This window comes from Miniopterus schreibersii, assembly GCF_964146895.1.
Source record: "Miniopterus schreibersii genome assembly, chromosome: 3".
Lineage (NCBI taxonomy): Eukaryota > Metazoa > Chordata > Mammalia > Chiroptera > Miniopteridae > Miniopterus > Miniopterus schreibersii.
The window spans coordinates 7,760,266-7,787,789 of NC_138103.1; the positions used below are offsets into that span (position 1 = coordinate 7,760,266).

General features: G+C 52.8%; 1 protein-coding gene and 1 long non-coding RNA gene across 6 annotated transcripts; both read left to right on the forward strand.

Moving 5' to 3' along the window:
* Nucleotides 1-2,221: 2,221 nt before the first annotated feature.
* On the forward strand, nt 2,222-8,644 carry LOC308555139. Of its 3 annotated transcripts, none has more exons than XR_013998489.1 (4): nt 2,222-2,943; nt 5,915-6,070; nt 7,943-8,021; nt 8,456-8,644. It is a non-coding gene; the product is annotated as an uncharacterized lncRNA (long non-coding RNA). The 3 variants fall into 3 exon arrangements; XR_013998490.1 differs by having other exon boundaries at nt 2,222-2,868; XR_013998491.1 differs by lacking the exon at nt 7,943-8,021 and having other exon boundaries at nt 2,222-2,868.
* Nucleotides 8,645-10,777: 2,133 nt separating this feature from the next.
* Nucleotides 10,778-14,491, forward strand: NUPR1 (nuclear protein 1, transcriptional regulator). 3 transcript variants are annotated; one of them, XM_081133011.1, is made up of 3 exons: nt 10,778-11,157; nt 11,537-11,686; nt 13,556-14,491. In XM_081133011.1, the coding sequence occupies exons 1-2, from the start codon at nt 11,046-11,048 to the stop codon at nt 11,671-11,673; spliced, it is 249 nt and encodes an 82-aa protein (XP_080989137.1). In that variant the 5' UTR covers nt 10,778-11,045; the 3' UTR covers nt 11,674-11,686; nt 13,556-14,491. The 3 variants fall into 3 exon arrangements, with proteins under 3 accessions (XP_080989137.1, XP_080989136.1, XP_080989135.1); XM_081133010.1 differs by lacking the exon at nt 13,556-14,491 and adding an exon at nt 12,009-12,378; XM_081133009.1 differs by lacking the exon at nt 13,556-14,491 and having other exon boundaries at nt 10,785-11,157; nt 11,537-12,378.
* Nucleotides 14,492-27,524: the final 13,033 nt, after the last annotated feature.

Consider the following 27,524-nt stretch of genomic DNA (forward strand, 5'->3'; position numbering starts at 1 on the left):
TCTTGCGGCGGCGAAGGAAGGTTTCAGACCCAAGAGCTCAAATTGTGGGCGGCATTGGTTAGAAAGTTACAGAGGAAGGAGCGAGCCGGCCGGGCTGCCGGGCTCAGGAACGAGCCACAGAAGCAAAGAAAGGGCCCTGGGAGCTGAGGAGAGGGGCAGGCGAAGGTGACCCGCAGGGCTGGGAGAGGGAGAGGGAAACGCACCCCCAGGGCTGGGGGAGGGAGAGGGAAAGGCACCCCCAGGGCTGGGAGAGGGAAAGGGAAACGCACCCGCAGGGCTGGGGGAGGGAGAGGGAAACGCACCCGCAGGGCTGGGGGAGGGAGAGGGAAACGCACCCGCAGGGCGGGGAGAGGGAGAGGGAAAGGCACCCGCAGGGCTGGGGGAGGGAGAGGGAAAGGCACCCGCAGGGCTGGGGGAGGGAGAGGGAAAGGCACCCGCAGGGCTGGGGGAGGGAGAGGGAAACGCACCCCCAGGGCTGGGAGAGGGAGAGGGAAACGCACCCCCAGGGCTGGGGGAGGGAGAGGGAAACGCACCCGCAGGGCTGGGAGAGGGAGAGGGAAACGCACCCCCAGGGCTGGGGGAGGGAGAGGGAAAGGCACCCCCAGGGCTGGGGGAGGGAGAGGGAAACGCACCCCCAGGGCTGGGGGAGGGAGAGGGAAAGGCACCCGCAGGGCTGGGGGAGGGAGAGGGAAAGGCACCCGCAGGGCTGGGGGAGGGAGAGGGAAACGCACCCCCAGGGCTGGGAGAGGGAGAGGGAAACGCACCCCCAGGGCTGGGGGAGGGAGAGGGAAACGCACCCGCAGGGCGGGGGGAGGGGGCCCAGCCCGTCTCCAGGGTTTTAAGGGCTGGGCGCTCAGGGGGGAGCTCAGCGGAATATCCATCAGCTCTAAATGCGCCGAGATGAGATCTGTTCTGTGGCCTTCTTTCCTCCTTGGGTGTGTGGCACAAACAGCACCTATTGGACTCTGTGATCTATTTTTGTTAAGCTATTTACCCTCCGGTTGGGGACAAGGGTGAACCATTTGCTGCCGGTGCCCTAGCTTAGGGAAGGCAGGATTTTTCGGTTCTCTAGCTGTTGTAAACGCCCTGGCTGTTTATCTGAGTCTCCCGCTCACTCGTCCTGGCTTACTAGCCTGTCCCAGGAGGACCCTCCGTCTCCGCTCTGAGGTGCCGGTTAGTGCCTCTCCTGTTACTCCTGTCCCAGGCCCTTCCATGCTTCACTGTCGCCAGCTTTACAAAACATCCTCTAAAAGTCACCTGTTGTGAAGTCTTTCTTGCAGAAAGTCAGGAACCCACACTGCCAGTCGGCCCTAGGCAGGTGCAGTCAGGGCCAGGTGCCTTTCTGGTAACAGCCCTGCAGGTGGCAGGAGGAGAGCGCCCCCCGGGAAGAAGCAGCCTGAAGATCCTCTGGCCAGGGGCCCAGACTCTGGGAGTGGGTATTACACAGAGGCCCTGTTCTCCACTGTGGGTCCCCGTGTTTTAGGGACCCAACCAGCCTTGTGCCTGCCCCAGTGCAGCTGCCCCAGTAGCAGGTCCAGGGCTCGGCCACTTCCTGAGGCTCTGCGTGGCAAGGGACTGGCAGCTCGGTGTGCCAGCAGTGCTCCTCTGTTCTACCGCACACCAGGCACCACTGGGTGGGGAGAGGCAAGGATGCACATTGCGGCTGGGGTGGGATAGGTGCCTGCAGGCGGAGTCACTTGATAAACACACAGGGCTGGCAGGCTGGCAGTGTGCTCAGTGGCAACCCAGGCTGACACTCTCCTTAACCTGCCTGGTCAAGTGCACGCCAGGGACTAATGTCTTCTATAGACACGGGGTTGGAAAGGTTTGGGTAGGTTAGCATATGGATCCGGAGTTGGTACTATCCAGTTGTCAGTACTTCAAAATTCACCATGAGAGGCAATTTGCAGCCCCAAAGCAGAATAAAGCAGTTCAGACTTTGGGTGGTTCTCAAGTTCAACAATTCGCTTTTTGTTGAATTTGACTGTGTATGTCTATTACTGTAAAATACATATATATCCTTTCCCATACTTGAGAATTCCCAACAGACAGTCACTAGTGACAACTAAAAATATTTGCTTTCTTATTCCTGTGAGATGGGCACAGAGGAACTGGGGGTGTAGAAGTCGTCCCTAGGGGTGGCCTTTAATTAACCACTTCTGACAGCTGTCTCTTTGTCCGTCACCCAGACGCTGACCACTTACCCCATCACGACCCTGTGCATCGGATGCTTGTGCAGAAAGACCTTAAGAGGCACTAGGGCAGAAATCTCCATTTGAACTACCAGCAAAAGCTGTCATGGGAGCAGATCATTCTGTGCCGTGGGGCTGTCCCGTGCGCTGCAGGCTGTCGAGCAGCGTCCTGTCTGGCCTCTACCTGCTCATGCCAGTAGCACCGTCCTCTCCACCAGGTGTGACCATCAGAAATGTCTCCGGATATTGCCTAGAGTCTCGGGGGAAGGGGAGGGGCAAAAGTGCCCCCAGTTTAGGAATACCAGCGGTAGCCTCTGGGGACACTGAACCTTTTCCGGGGACAAGCAGAGTCCCATAGGCCCAGAACTCCCGCCCCCTCCCACCCCCAGCAAACAACCATAACTGCATTTGTGCCGCCTTGAAGAGGAGCTGACGAATCTCATGACCTGAAGATTCTCTGCAGTGTGGCCAAACCGCCTGAGCATCCAGTGGACTTGCAACGTATGCTTAAGTAACATGCCCTGGATACAGGAGGAGCGAACGGAAGGGAGAAACGTGTGAAGTCCCTAAACGGGAGACGCGTTCCTCAGGACACCCGAGGGAACTGCAGAGGATCAGACAGCGTGAGAGCAGCTCCGAGAGACTTGAATTCAGGGCACCGGAGACGTCGAGAGAGGTGCGCATGCTTCCAGGGACTAGTTGAGCACCCCCCCTTACCTGGTGTCATGCTAGGGGGCCCAAGAACAATTAGGTGAGCATTTATTGAGTTTTTGCTGCAGTTACCTTCCCAGTAACACTGTGAGGCAGGTATTAGTGATCCCGTTTCACAGATATGGAAAGTGAGGCCCAGAGGAGTTGAATAAGTAGTCCAGAGTTACACAGTTAACAAAGTCTCCAACCCGAGCGGCTTTCAAGCCCAAGTCCACTGACTTAGGATCTCATGGTCTTCACCACTGATGAGCCTCCCTCTGGAGTGGGTGGACCGACTTACCCCTGCCAGCAGGGGGAAGGGGGGAAAGACGGGCCACCAGGACATCTGACCTGAGACAGACCTGAGAAGGTGACACTCTGTCTCTGTCAGAGGAGCGTCTACCACTCACCACTGTGTGGAGACAGGAAGCCAAGAGGCAGCTGCCACCCACTTCACCAGTGGGAGCACCGGCCCTCCCAAGGGGGAGAGCGCTCCCGCGCACGCCTGGGCCTCCAGGCCGAGATGGTCCCTGGGTGGGAAGACCCTGCTTTCTGCAGAGACCTGCGGGGCCAGACCTCGGGACTTCTCTGAGCTCAAACCCTGCTCTCCTGGGACGGCTACCACCTGGTGCTTCTGAGAGACAGCTGGGAAGAGGGAGCACGGCTTAGCGTGCAGGTATCAGTGACCTCCAGCGTGACATTTCTGTGTCTGATGACGCGAAATCTCAAAACCTCTTCAGGGCTCTGAGCCACGAGTCTGCCAGTTCCAATGATTAGCACAAAGTTGAAACGTCAAGGTCCATGGTGTGCTGGGAGGCTAAATAGCCATCTCAGTGGGTGACTAAAGAAAAATTGAATTTATTTAGGGAAGGGATGGGCGTGGGGATATCCGAAGGGAAGGGCCACACAGCGCTGAGTCAAAGGGTATTGAGACCACGATGGCAGCAAAAATATACTCAGGACGGTGAAACCAGACGGTGCCTAGGAGTACCGGGAGGGCCTGGCTGGGCTGCTCTGGCTCGCTGGGAAGTCAGAGGGAAGGGGCCTTGGAGACAGGTTCAGGGGTAAGCCCACGACAAGCTGCCACTGCCCATTGCTCCCCTGGTTGCAAGTCTCATGGGGTCCCCTTGGAGAGAAGAAGGGGAAGGAGATCGCACCAGCATGCTCCCTGGTGGGGGTGCGTGCTGGGTCCTTTATCTCTTTTTTTTATCTCTTTCTTGGGGTGGAAATCTTAGGAGAGGTCTCAAAGGAGTGTCTCAAAGAATATTCATTAGCTTTCCGGGTGGGATCCTGGTCTCCACTGATTGGTCGGTGCCAGGACAGGGGGTCATTAAGTCAGTGTAGCTGGTCCTGAGCCAGCCAGGGCACCATTTGCCTGGTTTCCCTGCTTTTCTGGGCCTGGAGCTGAAATACTACTGAGATGTTGTCTTTAGGAAGGAAAGGCTCAGGGGGTCTAAACCAAATGACCAGTGACATGCCGGGGAGGATAGGTTACCCTGGGGACAAGGTCCTTGCTTTCCCAGTTTTGCCCCTTGCTAGGCATCCGGGGCCCACTGCCCTGTGAGTCTCTGTGCCTGAGTTGACCTGAGTTTCTGTCCCTGGCCCATCGTCCGTGCCCCGTCATGTCTGTCTAACAAAGGTTCATATGCATCTTCCCCAGGCTGACCCATGACTTGTCCTTTGAGGTGCTGGTCATTTGTTTTGACACAACCCGCATTCCAAGGGGGCACTTTTGTCAGCAGCAAATTACTTTTCAAATTCATTGAAGTGGAAGCTATAATCGGGTTAATTAGATGAAATGAGATCTCAGATGTCAAAATTCAGAATTTCCTTCCACTCTACACGGACCCCATCAGTGGAATCAGGAAACAACCCTGTGCCAGGGTTGTCATGCAATTAGAGCAAGAGTCTTTGGGGTCTTTTCCAGTAGGTCCTGCTTACCAGGTTATTTTATTATCACAACTGGAAAAATATTTAATGCATAAAATCCTCAAAAATTTAAATGTCCCACCTATGAGTCTGTGTTACCAGAAAATTAAGTTATTTAACAGAAATAATTTAGAAGAGCTCTAGTAAAATACAGTTTCTAAAATATGGAAGATAAATGTAACTAAGATATTAGTTGTCACCCCATCCCCCAAATTTGTTCCTGCTAGACTACGACCAATGTTCTTACAGCATGGAAAGTATAAATCATTTTCAGGAAGGGACACATACTACGGTGACTCCCAGCTACAAGGAAGTTTTTCGTGTCTAGCCTAAATCATTCCTGCTTTAAGACAGGCCTCATACCGCCCTAGCTGGTTTGGCTCAGTGGTTAGAGCGTCAGCCTGCGGACTGAAGAGTCCTGGACTCGATTCCGGCCAAGGGCACGTCCCTCGGTTGCAGGCTCGATCCCTGGCTCCTGTCGGGAGGGGTGCGGGAGGCAACCAATCGATGTGTCTCTCTCACACCCATGTTTCTCTCTCTCTCCCCCTCCCACTCTCTCTGAAAAAGCAACAGAAAAAATATCCTTAGGGAGGATTTTTTTAAAAATTTGTTTAAAAAGGACAGACCTAATACCTTCTATTGTGGCCCAAAAAGAGAAAGGAAAGCAGCTTAGGCGTTTTGTGATGCTTCAAGAAAAGGAAACCAAAAGTCTACTCAGCTGAACTGGAACTTAGCAAGGCTACTTGCAAGAGTCACCACTTAGATGTTTCTTGTGAGTAAAATTTCCTGGCTGGTTGCCACATGTCAAAACCTGTACTACGTCCTAGGAACAAAGTGAGATGAGGCCCAAGTACAGTGTCTGTTGAGTCGTGTCAGCTGGGTCACGCCTTCCGAATGCCCTCCTCCTCTTGAAACGGAATGTGTAGATGGAATAGCTCTCTCTCTCCTCTGCCAGCTTGTACTCACGCGCACTCCTGCGAAGGTGTGCAAACACACTCAGGCACCCCCCCAGCGCACATGCTGCCCCACCGCACGTGCACACTCCTGCTCCGTTCCCCCCGCGGGCACTGACGTGTGTCCCTGCGTTTCCTCCCTTTTCTCAGCCACTGGGTGGACCTGCCAGCCTCAGGCCTAATATGGACCATATCAGACACAGCCTGGATAGTGAGCGTCTGGGCTCATTTCTGCAGCCCTGGACGTCAGGAGCATGCATATTTATCCATCTCCTGTCAAAGTTTGACCCGCTGGTCATTCTAAAGGTAAGAGAGGCTCCAGTTTGCACCAGATGCTCAGAGCCAGTCCAAGTTTGCACACTGCAAATTCCTGCAGTTTCTTTCACTTCATCTAATGTTGACGAACCCTTGCCCTATGGATGGACGCTGTTCAGTAAGCAAGATGGAAATGGTCCCTGGCCTCATAGAGCTCATGGTTCAGGGAAAGAGATAACCACATATACAGATAAAAAGAATATCTTCAGGAGACAGGCATCATGGGCCCTTGGTTCACTCAACACGTATTTACTGGTCTCTTGCTCTGGTGCCAAGTATCAGACAGATGGTGGTGAACCGAGTATAGGGAGGGATGCACTGTTGGAAGTGTGTGTGTGTGTGTGTGTGTGTGTGTGTGTGTGTGTGCGTGTGTGTGATTTCCTTTTTATTTGAAGTACAGCACAGACTAGAGGTCAATTGCATAGAGTACAATTATTTTAAGTCTACAGCTTGCAAATAACTTACCTTTGTGAGACCCTGTATTAGCCAGTTTGGGCAGCTATAAGAAAATACCATAGATTGGGAGGCTTACACAACAGACATGTGCCCCTCAGCGCTCTGAAGGCTGGGACTCTGCAGTCAGAGAGCCGCCTCTTTCTGGTTTATAAACAGCTGCCCTCTGCTGTGTCCTCATGTAGTGGGGAGAGTGAACTCTGATGTCTCTCATTCCTCTTACCAGGGCACTAATTCCATCGTAGGGCCCCAGCCTCATGACTCATCTAAACCAATTATCTCCCAAAAGCCCCACCTCCAAACACCTTAACGTGGGTTTAGGGCTCCAACATATGAAATGGGGGAACACAGCATTCGATCTATGACAGCCACGTGTAACCATCACCTTATCGAGACATAAGGCATTCGCTTTACTGCAGAAGTGCTCCTGCCATTGTCCACGCGCCATAAGTTAATCATTCTTCTGACTGCCATCACCACAGACTAATTTCTCCCCTTTTTAAAAAAATATTTATTGAGCTCCTTCCACCAGGCCTCCGGGCTGGGGCGCTGTCCTTCCCATGCGGGACACCTGGCTTCCCACTTTCCTTCTGGCCCCCACCGGGCGGGGGAGGCGATGGGCCGGGAGGGCCGGAGCCGGGCAGGGTTCACCCTCGGACCTGGCTGGGCTCCCGGGCCCTCCCGGTGGGTCTCACTTCAGGCCGGGGCTTGGACCCGGGGCTGAGGTGTGGGGAGTCCCCCCATTCCCCCGCCGTATGAGTTCTGCAGGGGGGTGGCCTCCTGTGGACCTCGGGCTGGAGTGGGGCTGGCACCCCAAGGCGGCCTGGAGACCCCTGTGCCCGAGGGCGAGGCGGGAGCCGGGGTGGGGAGCAGCTCCCAGGGGCCTCCCCCAGCCCTCGCTGCCCCCCGGGGGCCGTGAAGCCCGACAAGGAGATGCTGGAGCCGAACCCCGAGGAGGAGGCGAGTGAGGACCTGAGAGCTCTGCAGAGACCTCGAGCAACTCGCCAAGCTCCTGAAGCAGAGCAGGATCACCCCCGGTGCACCCAGGCCGCTGTGGGGCTCACCCTGGCCCTTCTCTTTGGGGGGTGTTTAGCCCTGCCGCCTGGGGCTCTGCGGCTCAGCTGGAGAGCATGTGGGAGCTGCGGCCGCTGCAGAAGCGGGTGGAGGAAGCGGACCGCCACGAGGACCCGCGGGAGAGATGCAAAGCGGAGGCCCCGTGCAGGCCCTTTCTGTTACTTTAGGCTTGGGGGTGCATGAGAACTGGGGCTCGTTTGGCCTGAGACACAGCAAATAAGCTAGGACTTCAATGCAGACCCTCCAATGCCACAGCCCGCGCTCGTCGTCACCACTGTGTGTGCTGGTAAGTGCAGCTGACCTGGTGATGAGGGTCTCAGCTGGCTCCCCCTGCAGGCGCTGTCCAGCTACCAACCAAAGCCTGGCAGGGGCACCGCTGCTTGCCCAGTGCTGTTCAACAGGACCTTTCCAGGCGGTGGGTTCCCAAAAGTCCCTTCTCCCCCGCTCTGCCCACCCTCCCCCAGGGTCCTTCCAGCACCTGCATGATCAAGGCAGGGACGCCTTCCTTGGCTCAGTGACTGCGCAGTGACTTCACAGACCCGAGCGGGACCGGGTTGAGCTCTCTGCTCCCTCAGAGCAGAGCGTCCGAAAGCGCAGCGGCAACCCCAGCACAGCTCTGTGCATCCGACTAGGCACTTATTAAGCGCTGACTGGGCCAGGCGTTGGGGACACAGCAACGGCAGGATAGACAAGATGCCTTCCCTCACGGGGAACGATCATAATAGTGATGGCTGACATTTATTGAGCACTTACTGTGTTCTAGGCACTGTGCTAAGCCTGTATAGGAATTGGTCTTCTTATCCTCACAACAGTCTCACCAGGTGGGCACTATTATTAATCTCATTTCAGAAGGACACTGAGGCACGGAGAAGCTAAATAAGTTGTCTGAGGGCACACAACTAACAAGTGGTGGCACCAGGCCTGGACTCGGTGCGCCTGCAGGCCCTGCTCCCTTAACTGCTAACTGAACCAAACCAACGACCGCATCCTATGGGGACAAATCCTCAAGAAGTAAACGAATAAAAAAGATCTTTCCATAGTGGTAACTAACGCTATGGAGAGAGTAAGATCAAATCAGGGGACTGGGGGCATGTGTGGCATTCTGGAGGGCGCTGCACTCACAGACCCTCCTCCCCCAGGGCGCAGAGCTTGCAGAGGGCCAGGCGGTGCGGTCCTGTGGGTCCCCTGGTCCAAAGCAGACACTAACTGTGAGGGAGGGGAGAGGGGAGGCGGGAAGGGGGAAGGGAGGGAGGAGGGATCCCTGGCAGGTGCTCCACACACACCTGCCAGTGTTTGGCCAGCTGTGCCGACTTAGAGTGAGCCCCACGGGAGGTCAGGAGGCCGTGGGAGGGTCCTTCAGCCCTCTCCAGCTGCCTCACCTTGAGCAAGACACTGAGACCGGGGGCGGGGGAGGGGGCCTCTGGACGAAGCCCTGTCTGAAGCCCTGTCTCACAGTGGGCGCTGTGGCTCTCCTGGCTTTACAGGGGAGCAAACTCACAAGTGAGCCCCAAATCTCACTAGGAACCAGGGTCCTGGTGGCAGAGGTGAGTAAGTGAAAGACCACCCTGAGGGGCAGCTCCAGGGTTTGGGGGGGGTTCTTGGTCATCACAAGGGAGGCAGAACAGAACAGTGGCACACAGAACTGTCCCACGTCCCACACAACATTTCACTGTCCCGCGAGACATTCACGAAGCCAAAAAACTTATTTGCAAGGACTGACCTGAGCCTAGAACCTACCCCATCCGATGCCACGATACAGGGAGTCGCACGGAGTGGAAAAGTCCTCCGCTCGCAGGACACGGCTCCTCATTCCTCCACCTTAGTTTGTCCTTTGTTTCAATGAGGGTTGTTTTCCTCTCTCCCTCATCACCTGATCGGTTATTATCCCAACTCTGTTTTTATCCAAAAGTCCTCCTGTCTCCGCTTTCACCTCCTGGGTGTTGAAGAACTCAGGGACCACCCGATCTGGAAAACATGAGCTGAATTTACCTCTGGCTCAGGCCAGGGAGAAATGCAAGCAGAAGTGCTGCTGCTCCTTGGGCCGCGGGCAGGGCGGGGTCCTTACAGGGCTGGGGAAGGACGGGCTCAGGTACCAGCGGGGCAGCTGGCTCACAGCGAAGCGGGAGCGGCCCGGGACAAGGTCCTGTCGCCTTGGAAACCACAGAGTTAGAAACAAGGACGAGGCCTCCTTCCCTGCCCCAGGCAGTAGGAGCTGGGAGCCGGGCAGAAGCCGCAGCCACGGGAGGTGGGGCCTCTCTGGGCAACTCGACCTGCGCAGATCCTTCAGGCAGGAGTGGAAAATTCCAGTTTCACGCGCCTCCCATCCGAACCCCTTCCTTTAATTCCTATTCGATCACTACAAACATCTTGCTTCATAATGTCTTCTGCTCTGGGATATCCATGTTTTGAAGCACATACTATTTTATAATAAATTAATCTCCTTTGATGGCTCCTTTACGGTACGATAGGGCGTCTACTGAGGGGTCTGGAAACGAGACTGACTCTCGCCCTGTGCGGTGTGCGCTGCCCCGGCCCAGCTGCAAGTGCCTTTCCACGAGCTACTCATCTGCTCCTCTCACCAACCCTGTGAGGCAGCTTCGGTTATTATCATCCTCATTTTACAGAGGAAAACCAAGGCACAGAGAGGTCAAGTGACTTGTCTGGGGTCACACAGGAAGTGGTGGAGCAGGGGCTGGAGATCTAGCTCCACAATCTTAACCACTCAGCTGGCCTCTCTCAGGTGAAGGATATTGCCTAGGGACCCCCAGTTCAGGATATTAAGGGGGCTTGCCAAGCTGTTTCGGGGGGGGGGGGAGGAGTGCTGGATGTGACAGGGTGAGATCCACGGACCTGGCAGATAGCATGTTGATATCCTGACCCCATATACTTCACTCCATCTGCTGCCACCACAGTCCTGAATCTGAGCCAAGCTGGCGTGGGAGTGAGGGTCAGCTGTGTGACCGTGACCCCAATCCCAGAGGGGCCACGTGCAGAGCGCAGCAGATGGACAGGAAGGAGTGGGCCCAGTGAGGCCCTCGGGTCCCTGCAGGCGGTTCCCAAGGACTGTTCATGGCCAGACCTCACCGGTTTCCTCGTCTTCCCTGGGACAGGGAATCTCCTCTGTGGAAAACACCTGCTGGGGAGCCCCAGGGAGGGGGGGCAGGGGGGAGCACTCATGAGACTGACTCTTTCCCCTCTCATGACCGTGAGGGACGGGTGTTTACTGCCGATGCTGGGGAAGGGCCAGGTTGCGTCAGACTGGGCCTGCGGGCAGCTGAGGAGGAGACGTGGCCTTCAAAGTTGGATCCAGTGAACTGGGAGGTGCCAGGAAACCAGACACAAACTAGGCTTTAGAAGGAGAGAGAGAGAGAGAGAGAGAGAGAGAGAGAGAGACAAACACACAGACACACAGACAGAGAGTGAGAGCAAGCGGGACAGGATGGCCACCTTCCCCAGAGCAGCCAGCCCGGCCCAGCAGCCCCCAGACCCCCAGGACGAAGACCCCAGCCTGGATGAGTGCGACCTGTACAGCCTGGCTCATTCTTACCCCGGTAAGGCCTGGCCGGGCCACCTTTCTGGTCCCTGCACCTCTGCCCCCCCCCCCCGGGGCACTAGGACCCCTCCTGGGACTTCTCCACATCCCTCACCCTTTTCCAACCTGTCCCTGGGCCCCTCATCCCCTGAGCACTGTCCTACTCAGCCCTGGGGCCTCAGCCTGCCTAGAATATTGGAGCAACAATGGACCATCTGGGGGCCCTCATTTCTCGGACGGGGAAATAGAGACTGTACCCCAAAGCTCTGTGGTGGCAACCCCGGCCTCCCTACTCCAACCCAAGCTCTCTCCACCGCTGCACTCGCAGCCCCTCCTCCCCTCTGAGGCCATCCCGCCTCCAGCCACCTCACTGCGGCTCTTGCCTCCTCGGTTCCCAGGAGTGGGAGGCAGGAAGGGTCGCACCAAGAGAGAAGCCGCTGCCAACACCAACCGCCCCAGCCCTGGTGGGCACGAGAGGAAGCTGGTGACCAAGCTCCAGAATACAGAGCGGAAAAAGCGAGGGGCACGGCCCTGAGGCAGAGCTGGAGGTGCGGGTCGGGCTCAGAGCGGGGAGGCCCCTCTGCCTGGGACGGCAGGACAGGACGGGCGCACGCTGCGGGTGGGAGGGGGCGTTAAGGAACTGCGGTATCCGCGTCGGAGCAGATGAGACCTACATTTGCTCTGCGTTTCCTAGTGGCCAGTGCAAAGGGGGAAATAGGGACCCCTTCCTACAGGAGGGAAATGTGGTTTAGAGAGGGAAACTAGGCCCAGAGAGGGTAGGGTCTTTCTCTGGAGTCACAGAGCACGTGAGTAGGAAAGGCAGAGTTACCCAGGCCTCTGTCCCTTCCAGCAACTGGTTTTCTTCCCCAGATGAGGCCAGAGCACGCACCCGAAAGGCGATGGTGGCAGGACCACGGAGGAGCCAGCTCCTGGAAGCAGGGTCCAGGCCTGCGTGTCCCCACCCGATCCCCAGGACTTACCCCACCTGACTGAGGCCCCAGAAAGAGGGCAAGACAGGGAGCAAGAGGCAGGGAATGGACAGGCAAAGCCACGAAGACACCCCTGAAAGAAAGATGCTGAAGACCGCGGAGCTCCCTGCATGGCAGCGACAATAAAGCACAGCAGCAGCTGAGTGTTTCTTCCCTCTGCCTGGTTCCTCTGCGCCGGGCTCCGCACGTGTCTGCGTCTGCGTGGCCAGTGAGCGGCTTTCGTCAGTGTCTGCGTTTGGTGACGCATCTGGGGGGGGTCTGACTTTGAGGGGCCTGCAGGGCTGGGTGGGTTTGGTTGGGTTTCAGTGGCACGGTTGCGGAGCATCGGGTTCTGCGGTGTCCTCTGGCGTGAAGGGCATTCCTCTGCTGCGGCGTTTTATCCAGGCCCCACGGTATTTTCTCCGTTGCTTTTCAGAGAGAGTGGCAGGGAGAGAGAGAGAGGGAAACACCGATGTGAGAGAGACACACCGACTGGTTGCCCCCCACACCCACCTGGACTGGGGCCGGGGATCGAGCCCGCAACCGAGGTGCGTGCCCCTGGCCAGGATCCGCCCCGAGGGCCCTCAGTCCGCAGGCCGACGCTCTAACCACTGAGCCAGCCGCCAGGGCCCGCTGCCCCCCCTTTTTAATCTGCCCCGACACGTCCCCCTCCCAGCGCCTCCCGGCTCCGGAATAAGGGTCTGCTGACCACCTTGAACTCGTATGAGGCCACCGTTCGAGTGAATATCTATTGATGCCCAAAAGGAGCAAACTGAGACTTAAAACATTGAGGGGTTTGCCCAAGTTCCTCGGGGCTCAACTTCAAGGATTCTCATGGTCCTCGAGTGAGGAGGGTCCCTTCGCTCAGGGGGCTGCCAGGACAGGGCTCTGGGAGGTCAGCTGGGGGGATGCTCACCTGGTGTGACAGGTCTCAGACCAGGTCTGAGAGGAGCGCAGGGCAAACAGGAGGGGGGGCCAAGTGGATCTGTTGATTGAGATACGAGTTGGGGCTGCTGTCCTGGAGACGCAAACAGAACGGGATAGAAGGTTCTCTCTCTGTCACAGGACAGCCCCAAGGGCAGGCACTCCTGGGCCAAAGTGGCAGCTCCACCCGTCAGGGATTCGGCTACTTTAGCCCATGGTTCTGCCCCCTCAGAGCATGGTTTCCACTCGGGGCCCCAGCCGGCTGCTCGGAGCCAGCCTGTGGAGAGGGAGCAGGGAGGGACCAGGGGAGGCCACACCGATTCCCTCTTGGGGCCGTACCCTAAAAGTGGAACAGGCCGCTTCTGCTGGAATTCAGTTACACGGCCACACCCAAGTGCGGGAGCGGCTCGGAAAGTCCAGCAGCAGCTGCTCAGCCCGCGTGGGCCAGGCTCGGAAGGGCGGGTTCATTGAAGGAGGCGGCGAGAGCGGGTACCGGCTAAAATTGGCAAGGGACATCTCCCACAGACAGGCTCAAGGAAAGGGGGGGACCACCCCGAGGCTGGCCCCGGGCAGAGCCTTCTCCCTCCGGTCCCCTCGGTGCAAGCCCTGGGCTGCAGAGCTGGGAAGCAGCGGGTCCTAGGGACCGGGACGGTGACCGAGCAGTGAGGCGCCCGCTGGAGCCGCAGCAGATGCGCAGCCGGCCAGGCCCGCTTGAGCCTCGGGAACCGCTCGCCAGTGGCCTCCCCTGAGTCCAGCCTGAGGTCAGTGACAGGATCGCTCCCTGAGGACATTAAACCACCCAGCCCAACCCAGCTGCCCCTACTGGAGTCACCTGCTTGCGTGACTCTCACTGGGACAGGGCACTTGCTGCCTTGGAGCTGCCTGATTCCTTCCAGAGCAGCTGAAACCTGACTCTCCCACCTGCCCCCGAACAAGCTTCTGGTCCTTTCCTTTCTTCTGGTCCTTTCTCTTCTTCTGGTCCTTTCTGTTTGAGATGCCTTTACGCACCCGTCCCATGAGGCTCAGCTCAAATGCCCCCTTCTCTGCAAAGCCATCCCCGACTTGCCCTCCACCACCCGTCTCCTGCCTCCACCCCAGGCGGTCGCCTTCTCTGGATCCCGCCACACAAGCCTGTGCCCAGAATCCCACCGTCATTTGGCCCACAGCTCCGGAGGTTCCCCTCAAACCCCCCTTTCCCAAGTTATTTACTCATCCCGTGAATGTTTATTGGATGCCTACTGTTACCAGGGCCTGGCTGAAGGCATGCATTGCACAGAGGGACAAATGGGAGCCTGGCATGATTGGAACCAGTCCCTAGGGCCACTTGTCAGCTCTGGAACTCAAGGAAAATGCCAGGAGCAGCATAGGGCAGTGAGCTCTCAGCACAGCACAGATCTGGTATGTCAGCTTCAAAAATCATAGCAACAGGCTCCACCGGTGTAGCTCAGTTGGTTGTGCATTGTCCTGTGCACCAAGCGGTTGCTGGTTCGATTTCTGCTCAGGGCATAAGCCTGGGTTGCAGGCCCGATCCGCAGTTTGGGGCGTGCAGGAGGCAGCTGATCCATGATTTGTTCTCACATCAATATTTCTCTCTCTCCCTCTCCCTTCCTCTCTCTCTAAAAATCAATAGAAAATAAAATTTTAAAAATAAAATAAAACGCTTACATAGAAAAAAATAAAACCAAAAATAAATAGAATTTTTTTTAATTTAATAATACCAGCAGCTTCCTTGTACTGGGCTATTACTTTGTGATAGGTGTTTTATAGGCATTGTTTCATTTAATCCTTATAATAACCCATTTTATTATTATTGATCCCATCTTACAGACTAGAAAATTGAGGTTCAGAGAAGTCAAGTAACTTGCCCAAAGTCACACAACCAAAACCTGCAGAAGCTGGGCTTCTCCCTGTATACTACATGCCTGACAACCATGAATACTGACTGAGGAATCCTAGAATCCAGTTCATTTCTGAGCCTCAGTTTCCTCACCTGTCAATTGGTGAGACTACCCTCTTCTCTGTCTATGTCAAAGGAGAAAACAGCCTGGGAAGTGCTGTGTCCCTTGCTGGCTGTGGCCACACCCTGGATACTGGGTCCTTTGACATTTGCCTGAAGGCCCCACATGCCACCCCTCACTCCTGGCCTCTGACTGGCCTTCCCAGGCCTCGCCTTTCCCTGGCACAGCCTATGACTGGGAGGCCTTTAAGTGGGTGTTCCAGGCACCAGGCAGTTCCTGGAATTACAGCATGTTTGGTCAGGAAGGATCCTGGGGTTAGAGCCTCCACTCTTTTAAGGCCTTGGAGGGGGCGTGGATCAGGGGTCAGGGACTGGCTTAAACTCACATGGGGACTAGGGTCTCAGTAGGACAAGAACCGGCTCCTGACTCTAGCCCTCCAGAATCTCCCTGTTCTGTTCCACCCCCCTTTTCCTACACCCTTTCTTTTTCATCTCCCAGTTGCATGTAATACCTGTTTCCCCAATTTCTTGGGTTCCTCCTGAGAAGGAGAGAGATGACTGGTCTCTGTCCCCCTCAGGGGCTTACAGAAATGTCCCCTCAGGTTGCCACCATTCTTTCAAAGGATTCCCAGCTCCCTGCAGAGAACCAGGAAACTTACTACCAGGCTCTTTATTTGTTTCACAAACACCCTGGTCTTCTCCTGCCCAGTCCTTTCTCAATGGCCAGCTCTCAGACGTCTAGTTTTAAAAGTTCAGAACTCCCCAAGGCTGATTTTCAGCCAGCAGTCCTTAAAGATGATGCTATTCACAGCAATCGTCACAGCTACCGCTGCTGCTGATCTGCCCCAGGTTTTCCCAGCCTCGCCTTCCCTTTCGGGCACCACTTCTGCAATTTCTGCCCTATGCGCATTCAAGCTATACCATTACTTACTTGGAAGTCTAAAAATTACCTCTACTTCCTTACCTTTTGTACCCAAATGTATTTAAAAAGGAAACTGCATAACCACTGAGAAAAGAGCTGGGTCCTGCGCTCATCACTGCCACAGGGTGAGCCAGTAGAAGACAGGTGTGCTGACACCCACGCTCAAACCCTCTAGAGAGCTCTGTGCACCTCAGCGAGTGTCAGAGGGGAGCAAGGAAGTGAGAGAGCTCCAGTCCCAGGTCCCCGTGCAGATGGCCAGCCCGACAAAGGAGACCGCTCCCTGCTCCCAGCTGGAGACCAAGAACCCAGTGTCTGTCCATCAGAAGCAAGCGCTTCCTTTTCTTTGCTTTTCTGGTTACAAAAACAATTGATGTTGTGGAAGCAGAAGATAACCCCCAACCTCTAGCTCAGCCCTCCTGACTGAACTCGCCCTCCTTCCAACTTTTGCAAAACATGTAAGTTATAAAATTACTTTGAGCCCGGCCGGGCGTGGCTCAGCGGTTGAGCGTGGACCTAGGATCCAGGCGATTGGGATTCGATTCCAGGTCAGGGCACATGCCCAGTTGCTGCCTCGACCAATGACTCATCATTGATGTTTCTATCTCTCTCTCTCCCTCCCCTTTCCTCTCTCTGAAATCAATAAAGATATGTGTGTGTGTTTTAATTTTTATAAAATTAAAGTTTGATTATAATCACTTCCCAGAATGCTCAGGCCAGCTGCCCGGTCCTGTCTCCTTTCTCTGGAGAACGGGGTTCGAGAGTTTTATTTTGTTTTGTTTTGAACTGTTTGGGGACATAATCATTTATTCATTCAGCAAATATTTGAGCCAGGGAGTGTTCTAGAAACCACGGGCACAGGGGCAGCCGGGCTTTCCTCGTAGCTCACGCTCTGGTGGCGGACCCAGCGCCCGGAGCGGGGGCTCGGCCTGCGCGCTCCCAGGGGCCTCGGTCGGAGGCCTCGCCCAGGTGGCGCTTAAGCAACAGCCAGAGGAAGTCCCTGAGCGACTCAGGGTGATATTCCTGTTTCTGTTCTTAAGAACACAGCTCCCACCTGACGAACTCTAATTTTCCTTATTCATTTATTGTCTGGGGTCAGGAAGGCGGCCCCTGGCAGCTGAGAAACCCCAGGCAAAGGGAAGAGCTGGGGCTGAGTGGCCACAGGCAGAGAGCGGGACTGGGGGGCGCTGTGGGCGCCGGGCGGGGAGGCCTGAGTGCCCACACCCCCTCCCCCAGAAAGCTGCCGCCCTGCTCCTGGAGATGCCCCCCAGCTCCCGCGGTTGTCTTGTCCAAAGGCCTCTCTCTCACCACCCTCCTAGCATGGTCCCCTGCTGCTCACTTGGCACAGTGCCTGTCCTTGAGTGTCGCTTTCCAGAACCTCAACCACCTGCGCCTTAGTCTAAGTGCTTTTTGGTTCCTCTTCCTCGGGGTTGGTCCTTGTCACTTAGTAGGTGCACAATAAATAGCCATGAGTGAATGTGTGAGAAAGGGTCTTGCTTCACACCATCCTTCTTGCTGGGGACACGTCTCCTCTCATGTCAACCTGTCAGAATTCCACCGGTTCTGAATAATGACCCTATTCACGTAGTGTCGCGTCTCCACTTTATAGTTTCCCCACCGGTCATCCGACAGATCTGACCCTCCCAGTGCCCTCATCGAGCATACAGAGTCACTGTCCCCATTTCACAGGCACAGAACTGAGGCTTGAAAGGAAAATGACTTGCTAGGCCCTGGCTAGTGTGACTCAGTGGTTAGAGCATCAGCCCACGGACCAAAGAGTCACGGGTTTGAGTCCCTGTCAAGGGCACATTCCTGGGTTGCAGGTTTGGTCCCCGGCCCTGGTTGGTCGGGGGTGTGAGAGGCAACAGGTCGCTGTGTCTCTCACATCAGTGATTCTACCCCCCTCCTCTCTGAAAAATAAATGGAAAAATATCCTCGCGTGATTACAAAAAAAAAAAAAGATTTGCTAGGAGCCATACAGCTGTTTCAGGCACCACTGGAGCTGCAGCCCCTGGGCCAGGGCCAGTCGGACTCTCCCAGGAAGCTTCCCAGGTCCTCACAGGAATTGCCTGTCCCCACACGGAGCTCCAGGCCCCTCAGCACCTCTTGCGGGCTGATTTCAGGGCTGCCTGCTTCCCCTGGGAATGAGAAGGAAGGGGAGGGGAGGCCATGTCCCTGGGAATGAGAAGGAAGGGGAGGGGAGGCCATGTCCCTGGGAATGAGAAGGAAGGGGAGGGGAGGCCATGTCCCTGGGAATGAGAAGGAAGGGGAGGGGAGGCCATGTCCCTGGGAATGAGAAGGAAGGGGAGGGGAGGCCATGTCCCTGGGAATGAGAAGGAAGGGGAGGGGAGGCCATGTAAGTTTTCCGCTTCCGAGTCGACTGCCCTCCTCCAGGACCAGCTTGGCTCGCATTCTGTTTATCGGACCAGCAGAGACAGTGGTGAGGGCTCTGAGGTCTTGACCAGCCAGTTCTGAGAGGGGTCCTGGTGAGTGGGGCCAGTGTGCCCACAAGTTCTGTCACCTGCAGGTCCCTGCCTTCCTCCGTCTCTGCTCCTGAGCACTTCCTGGTCTCTCCTGAGAAAGCCTGGAATGCACACGCCTGCTCCCGGAAGGGGCCCATTCCTGGTAGGGAGTGTGGGGGCTGGGGCCTCCTGGGCTCCACACTCTCGGACTTGCCCCTCCTCTCCCGCTGCCCCATCACTGTGTTTGTTTCCTGCATTCTTCATTTTCATTGATTGAGGGGGGAGAGAGAGAGAAAGAGAGAGAGAGAGAGAACGGGCCATGACTGGGGATCACACCCGAATCCTCGGTGTATGGGGAAGACTCTAACCAGCTGAGCTACCCGGCCAGGGCTGTTTCCTGCGTGCTTCTGACTCGTGCTGCTCATACCCACCCTGGCAAGATATTGGACCGTGAGTGGGGGGCAGGGCAAGTAGGGCCTGCTACACTCTCAATGAGTGCAGGAGGGGTCCTGGCTTTATCAGGAACCTGGAGGCCATTTGGACGGGGCTGGGGGCGGAGGTTGAGGGAGAGGGAGAGGAAGGAAAACATCCATTGGCTGCCTCCTGCACGCCCCCTACTGGGGATCCAGCCTGGGAACCCAACCGGTGACCTCTTGGTGCACCAGGGGATGCTCAACCAACTGGGCTACAATGGCCAGGGCTCTGCCCCTTCACTTCGGGCCTGGTTTCTGGTTTTCTGTATGTTTATAATGTTTTAATTTATCTTTTTTTTTTTTTAATTTATCTTTATTGTTGAAAGTATTACAGGTATCCCATTTTCCCCCCAATTGATCCCCTCCACTTCACTCCCACCCCCTTCCCAGGCCTTCACCCCATTATTAACTGTGTCCATGGGTTATGCATATAATTTCTTTGGTTAATCTCTTCCTACCCTCCACCCCCCTTCCCTCTTTCCTCTGAAATATGATCCTCTGTTGCATGTATCAATGTCTCTGGATCTATTCAGTTGGTCAGATTCTTTTGTTCATTAGCTTCTTCTTAAAAAAGACCCTTCAACATTTCCTGTAGTGCTGGTCTGGTGGTGATGAACTCCTTTAGCTTTTTCTTATCTGTGAAGCTCTTTATCTGACCTTCAATTCTAAATGATAGCTTTGTTGGGTAGAGCAATCTTGGTTGTAGTTCCATGGTTTTCATCACTTTGAGTATTTCTCCCCACTCCCTTCTGGCCTGCAAAGTTTCTCTTGGGAAATCAGCTGAGAGTCCTATGGGTGCTCCCTTGTAAGTAACTAACTGCTTTTCTCTTGCTGCTTTTAAGATTCTCTGTTTGTCTTTAACCTTTGGCATTTTAATTATGATGTGTCTTGCTGTGGGCCTCTTTGGGTTCCTCTTGTTTGGGACTCTCTGTGCTTCCTGGACTTGTAAATCTATTTCTTTCCCCACCTAGGGGAAGTTTTCTGTAATTATTTCTTCAAATACGTTTTCAATTCCTTGGTCTCTTTCTTCCGCTTCTGGCATCCCAATAATACGAACGTTGGGCCTCTTGAAGTTGTCCCAGAGGCTCCTTAAACTATCTTCATATTTCTGGATTCTGTTTTCTTTTTGCTCTTCTGGTTGAGTGTGTTTTGTTTCCTCATGTTCCAAATTGTTGATTTGATTCTCAGCGTCCTCTACTCTACTGTTGATTCCATGTAAATTATTCTTCATTTCAGTTCCTGTAGCCTTCATTTCAAGTTGGTACTTTATTATGTTCTCGACTTTCTCAGTTATTTCCCTAATAGTCTGCTTAAACATCCTTATAATCAAAATTCTGAACTCTCTGTTAGCTTGCTTGGATCTATTTCATTTAGTTCCTCTTCTAGAGATTTCTTCTGTTCATTCCTTTGTGACATGTTTCTTTGCCTCCACATTTTGGCTGCTTCCAGGTGTCTGTTTCTATGTATTAGGTAGAGCTGCTATGTCTCCTGGAATTTGTAGAGTGGCTTTGTTTAGTAGGTGTCCTGTAGGGTCCAGTGGCTCAGCCTCCCCATTCACCTGAGCTGGGCCTTCTAGGTGCTTCCCTGTGTGGGCTGTGTGCACTGTCCTGTTGTAGTTGAGCCTTGGTTGCTGTTGGCATCCCTGAGGGGAAATGACCCCAGGCCAATCAGCTGTGACGACCAGCTGCAACTACAGCCAAAGAGCTGCTGTGCTGGAGACACCCTTATGGAGCAGGATTTATTTCAGTGGGGCTTTGATGTTCACCAAGTGTGCCTCTTGAGTATCACTCGTGGATGTGGTAGGGTTGTAATCCAGCGTGGCCAAGTCTGACCACCAGGTGCACTGTCTCTGGGGCCTCCTGGGAGGTGCAAAGTCAGCCTGTGCCAGTGCCTTGCCCAGGGACACCCAGCATGAGCTACACAGCAAACCATAGATGGCTGCTGCTTGTGCTGGGCTTGGCATTGTCCAGGAGAGGCCAAGCTATGAGCCAGTGCAGGCTGCCACTAGTGCCAGGCCTGGGGCCACTTATCAAGCTGTATGGGGCCCACTGCTGCTTGTTTGAGAGACTTTAGGAAAGTCCTAAGCATGAGGCTCCAGAGGCCACTTGTGTAGAAAAGCCCCTGGAAATGGCCTGGATGAGCCTGCAGGTGGGGAGGGGCGGGGCCTCCGGGAATCATGGGGTGGGGCCAATGGTGTGAGTCAGGTGCTGGCGATTCAAATATGGTGCCTGCCTGCCGGCTGTGTGCGGGGAGGACTCGCCAAAGGAGCAATGGTCTCTGCCAGCTCTTCTGCCTAGGAGAAAGCTGCCCTCCACCTCTCGCCCGGATTTCAGGCAGGTTAGTTCCTCCCCGAATGTCCCAGTTCCTTTCAAGCTGCTGCCGGGTGCTGGGCTCAGAGGGGGCGTCTGAGTGAGTCCGTGCCGGGCCCTTTAAGAGGAAAGCCTGGGGCTCCCGCAGCCTCCGCGACCCTCGGGGACAGTCCCGCTGGTTTCACAGCCCGAAGTTGTGGAGGCATCTCTTCCCGGCCCTGGAGCCCTGGGCTGGGGGCCTGCTGTGGGGCTGGGACCCCTCACTCCTCCAGGAAACCCCTGCCACTGAGATTCCCTCCCGGGTTTCAACCGAAGCACCAGGTGCGGCCCAAGGCCACGTTTCCGATTCAGCCCGGATCTGCCCGCGTCTCCGCCCCTCCTACCGCTCTCGGTGCTTCTTCAGCTCCCTGGTTGTGGGGCTTCTGTTCAGCCAGATTTCAGGAGGCTCTGAGTGATGGTGGTTCTGTATTTTAGTTGTAATTTTGATGTGGTTGCGGGAGGTGGAGGGTGCAGCTGTTACCTACGCCGCCATCTTGTTTCTCTCCCAATTTATCTTTATTGTTGAAAGTATTACAGCTGTCCCTTCCCTCTCCCCCCTGCACCCCACCCCGTCCAGGCATTCCCCCCACTATTGTCTGTGTCCATGAGTTATGCATATATGCTTATGTTTTTAGGTTAATCTCTTTCCACCCGCCACTGTCTTCCCTCTGAGATCCCTCAGTCTGTTCCAGCTTCTATGACTCTGGATCTATTTTGTTCATCGGTTTATTTCGTTCATTAGATTCCACATATGAGTAAGATCATGGGATACTTGTCTTTCTCTGACCTGCTTATTTCACTTAGCATAATACTCTCCAGGTCCCTCCATGCTGTCTCAAAGAGTAAGGAGTTCTTCTTTTTTACAGCTGCATAGTATCCCATGGTGTAAATGTCCAAGAAGATGCTTGATATGATTTCAATCTTCTTCAATTTGTAGAGACTTGTTTTGGGTCCTAACATGTGGTCTATCTTTGAGAATGTCCCCTGTGCACTTGAGGAGAATGCTTATTCTGCAGCTTTGGGGTGAGATGTTCTGTAAATGTCAATTAAATCCATCTCATCTAGTGTGTTATTTAGAGTCACTGTTTCCTTGTTGATTTTATTTCTGGAAGATCTATCCAGTAAAGACAGTGGGTGTTAAAGTCCCCTGCTATGACTGTACTGCTGTCGATCTTGCCCTTAAAGTCCTCCAGAATTTTTTTTTCCAGCCTGTGTGAGTCTTTTGTTCTGAGGTGGGTTTCTTGTAGACAGCATATATTTGGGTCTTGTTTTCTTATCCAGTCAGCTGTCCTATGTCTTTTGATTGGGATATTTAATCCATTTACATTTAAGGTTATTATTGATAGGTATTTATCTATTGCCATTTTAATTCTTTATGCCTATGCTTCTCTCTCTCTCTATTTCTACTTCTTATTACAGCAGCATCCCCCTTTTTTTAAATGACACCTTTTTTAAAAAATTTTTATTTTTAATTCCCACCCAAAGATATTTTTTCCATTGCTTTCCAGAGAGAGTGGAAGGGGGAGGAGGGATGTAAGAGAGACACATCCTTTGGTTGCCTTCCACACGTGCCATGACCAGGGCTGGGGTTCAAGCCTACAACTGAGATACATGCCCTTGGATGGAATTGAACCCAGAACCTTTCAGTCCATGGGCCGACCCTCTAACTACTGAGCCAAACTGGCTAAGGCTACAGCAGTTCCTCTAACATTTCTTGAAATGCTGGTTTGGTGGTGATAAATTTCTTTAGCCTTTTGTTGTCTGAGAAGCTCTTTATTTCACCATCTATTTTGAATGATAGCCGTGCTGGATGGATTGTCTGGTTTCAGATCCTTGCTTTTCATTACCTTGAATACTTCATGCCATTCCCTTCTGGCCTGTAGAGTTTCTGATGAGAAGTCAACTCAGCCTTATGCGAGCTCCTTTCTAGGTAACAGATTGCTTTTCTCTTGCTGCCTTTAAGATTCTCTCTTAGTCTTGAATTTTTGGTATTTTAACTATGATGTGTCTGGGTGTGGGCCTCTTTGGGTTCTTCTTGCTTGGGACTCTCTGTGCCTCCAAAACTTGTGTGACTTTTTCCTTCACCAGGTTAGGGAAGTTTTCTGTCATTATTTCTTCAAACGCATTCTCTAAACCTTGCTTACTTTCTTCATCTTCTATGCCTCCTATGATGCAAATATTGTTACATTTCATGTTGTCCCACAGTTTCCTTTAACTGTCCTGGTTTGGTTTTTGGTTTTTGGTTTTTGTTTTTAATATGTCTTTATTGATTTCAGAGAGAGAAAGAGAGAAGGAGAGAGAGAGATAGAAACAACAATGATGAGAGTCATTGATCAGCTGCCTCCTACACACCCCCCACCAGGGATTGGGTCCACAACCTGGGCATGTGCCCTGACCGGGAATCAAACCATGATCTCCTGGATAGGTCAGTGCTTAACTGCTGAGCCACGCTGGCTGGGCTGTCCTGTTTTTAATTATTTTTTCCTTTTTGGTTCTCTGATTGAGTCTACCCTGTCTTCTAATTCCCTGATCCAATCCTCAGCTTTCCCTAATCTACTGTTTATTCCTTCCAATGTATTTTTTATTCCTACTATGTCCTTAATTTCCTTCATAGTTTTCATACATTTTATCATGCTATTGAGAATCCTTATGATCAGTATTCTGAATTCTATATCTGATGGATTGCTTATCTCCATTTCATTTATCTCTTCTTCTGTAGAGTTCTTGTTCTTTCATTTGGGGCTTATTTTTTTTGTCTCCCCATTTTGGCTGCCTGTTTGAGTTTGTTTCTATGTATTAGGTAGATCTTATAGGACTCTGAGTCTTTTGGATGGTCTCTGGTGCAGGCCAACATAAGAAACTGTTTGTGACTGGCCTTGAGAGCTCTGTTTGAAGCTTCCGCACTCTATAGCTTCTGGCTCCCTCTGCTAGGGTTGAATGTGTTTGGACAGGACCAAGATGTCCTTTGCCATAATGGCTCAGCATAGGAGTCCAGACGGGTGCCCTCTGAGCTCTATCTCTAGAGTCTGCAACCCTAGATTCTAGTCACACTGCTCTAGTCCACTCTGCCTTCCCTTCACTGAAGCCCAGGGTGAGTGGCTGCACACAAAACTCTATGCATTGGCCCTTTAAGAGGGTGCCTGCATTTCCAGCTGTCTCTCCCAGGCAGAAAAAAACTGCTGCTTTTCACAGCCAGGTGTTTTAAGGGCATGTTTCTCAGTTCTGGTCCTCTGGGCTGGGGAGCACAGCTTGGGGTTTAGACCCCAGAGTTCTCAGTGGGAACCCCCCACAGCTGAGATATTCTTCTAGACCTTCAGCTGCTGCCTGTGGGAACCCAGCCATCCCTCTCATGCCTCTGCACTTCCTACCATGTCTATGCCATCTCTGCTTTAGGTCCTTGGTTATAAGGGTTTTCTCTCCAGCCAGTCTTCAGTTGATTATTCAAGATGTTTTTTCTATATTTTAGTTGCATTCCAGTTTGGTCCTGGGAGAGCGTCATTGTAACTTCCACTCAATCAGCCTCCACCTTGGGCTCCCCCCAACCACAGGTTTCTCTTTTGTGGTCCCTTCATTCCTTTGTTCATTCATTAGAGGTGGTATGACTAATGGTTAAGAGGTGGATTCTTGGAACTATAATTGATTACATTGTATTATATAGTAATCAAAATTTTCTAAAACAGTGGAACTTAAATGTTCTCACAAAAACATAAATATGTCAGGTGATGGATGTGTTAACTAATTTGATGGGGGGAATCCTTTTGTAATGTATGTATATATCAGATGATCGCATTGTACACTTTAAATAATTTATAATTTTATTTTTCAATTACACAATTTTCCCCCCTCTCAATAAAGTTGGGGGAAAAGAGTGTGTAGAATCTCAAGTCATACTGTTTCAGTTCAAATTTAGGCTCTGATATTGTTTAATCTCACTTTCTTCATCTGAAAATGGATTGTTTTAAGGATTACATGAATTTTTGCATGTAAAGCTGTAGAACAGTGTCTGGCATACAGAGAAGGCTCAGTAGATGCTAACCACTATACTAGGCAGTAAAGTGATTAAGAAAAACAGATACCCTGGGTTCAAATCCCAGAGCTACCACTTACTGACTCTAACATTGGGCACAAAGCCATAACCTCTCTGGGCTTCCGCGTCCCCTTTTGTATAAAATGAACATGAATAGTAATACCCACAACATAGGATTAAATGAGCCAATTGTTGCAAAGTGCCTAGCACATATAAGCATTTGGTTAAATTTTAGTTGTAATTTTAATTTTATTCCATTCAGTATAAGCTCCATGAAGGTGTAACTTTATGTTGGCTTTATTCACTGCTGTAGCTCTAATGCCTAGAACAGTGCCTGGGACATACAGAGCTGGTACTCAGTAAATATGGACCAAGCATCCACTCAGTTTCCACACTATTCTTCCTATATGAAATGCTCTCTCCATTGGCTTCTTTCTACTGTATATTACTATCTGACTTTATCATGATTTTTTAAATCTAGTCTGTGATTAGTGAACCTGGAAACCAATTGTGAAAGAGATCAAAGCAGGGAAGGGGACATGTGCTACCAGTGGCAGAAACACCACTCAAAGTTGCTGAAGCAGAAAAGAAGATTGACTTATAAAATTGAACATTTCAGAATAAACTGCTGCTGGAATAGCTGGATCTAGGACTCAAAGTAAATAATAACCAAGGTTCTTGTCTCCCTCACGAACTCTCAGCCCAACTTTCCCATGCATTGGCTCCCATCTGAGGCAGGGTTTTCATTCATGGAGGCCCCTGCAGGATCAGGCTCACATCCCACCAGCTTAGCAATCCCTGCAGAGAGACTGCTCTTTCCTGACAGCAAGTCCAGAAACTGACTCAGTGTGGCATGCACCCGTCCTTGAACCACTGACGGCAGCAAGGGGCTAGGGGGCCTGGGTCATGTGCCCACATGGAAAAAGTGTCAGTCTCTGAAAGAGGGAATGGATAACTCCCCAAAGGAAAACCCAGATGCTTTTTCAAAATATGTATATAAAGCCCAGCCAGCATAGCTCAGTGGTTGAGCATCTATCCTATGAACCAGGAAGGTACATGCTGGGGTTGCAGACTCAATCCCCAGTAGGGGGCATGAAGGAGGCCACTGATCAATGACTCATCATTGATATTTCTATCTGTCTCTCCCTCTCCCTTCCTCTTTCTGAAATCAATAAAAATATATTTTTTCAAAAAAATGTGTGTAAAAAGGAAGACTGTGTGGGCAGGTGGAAATGACAGATAGCAACTATATCCCAAGAGATGCTCTTGTCTCCTCACCCTCTCACCCGTTGACCAGTTGACAATCTGTGCTCCACGAGTTCTCAATATTAACAGCACTTCCAGTTTCCAGATCACAAGAGCACACGGTCATGTGCTCTCTCTGTCTCTGTGAGGAAGGTATTGCTATGCCCATTCTCCAGGTGAAGAAAAGAAGGTCAAGCTGTGGCTTGCCAGGGTCTCCCTGTAAGTTACAAACTGTCCCTCTCTGGTTTCACATATTCGTCCAGTCTTCTCAGATAGTCAGCCGCCCTGCGGGCCAAGACCATGGTTTCCACACTTCTGTATTCAACCACTAATCTGTCTTCCCCCTCGTACCTTGGCCCACCACTTCATGCAGAAGCATGGAAGGAGTGAAAGGTGTTCATACCAACATGCTTGAGGTCTGGAGAAGACCCCACAGGCTTGCGAAGGGCCCAGAGGTATAGACAAGTTGAAGGCTAAGAAACTAACATCTAGATCTTAGGGTTGTACACAGGGTCTTAATGCAGGTGGGAATGGCCAGGGCAGTCCTCAGAGCCATAGAGTAGAGAAGGCATTTATGAGAGGGTGAGACCTGAAAGAGGGACAAAGCCAGTTTGTTTTGTTTTTGTTTTTTATTTATTATTTTTTTGATCCTTACTAGAGAATAGTTTTTTCATTGCTTGTCAGAGAGGGCAGAAGGGAGAGAGAGGGAGAGAGGGAAACATCGATGTGAGAGAGACACATCAATTAGTTGCCTCCCTCACCCACCCCAAACAGGTCTAGGGATTGAGCCTGCAACCAAGGTATGTGCCCTTGGCCAGAATCGAACCCAGGACCCTTCAGTCCTCGGGCCAATGCTCTAACCACTGAACCAAACAGGGTAGGGCGACAAAGACAGTTATTTAAAGGGGAGGGGAGTGCTCTAGGCAGAGGAAGCAGCAGGTGAAAGAAAGGCCCTCCCTGTGTAGGACTGTGCCTGCTGTGTTTGCAGGGCAGCTAGGAGGCCGGGGAGAGAACAGAAGAGGTCCACGGGAGGGGTCGTGAGGACCTTGTACACCATTGGGAG

Bases quoted from the DNA above. Each gene is read 5' to 3' on its own strand.
- NUPR1 (XM_081133011.1), top strand. From the start codon at position 11,046: ATGGCCACCTTCCCCAGAGCAGCCAGCCCGGCCCAGCAGCCCCCAGAC. The intron at 11,158-11,536 runs GTAAGGCCTGGC...CTCGGTTCCCAG, and splicing joins CCTGGCTCATTCTTACCCCG to GAGTGGGAGGCAGGAAGGGT.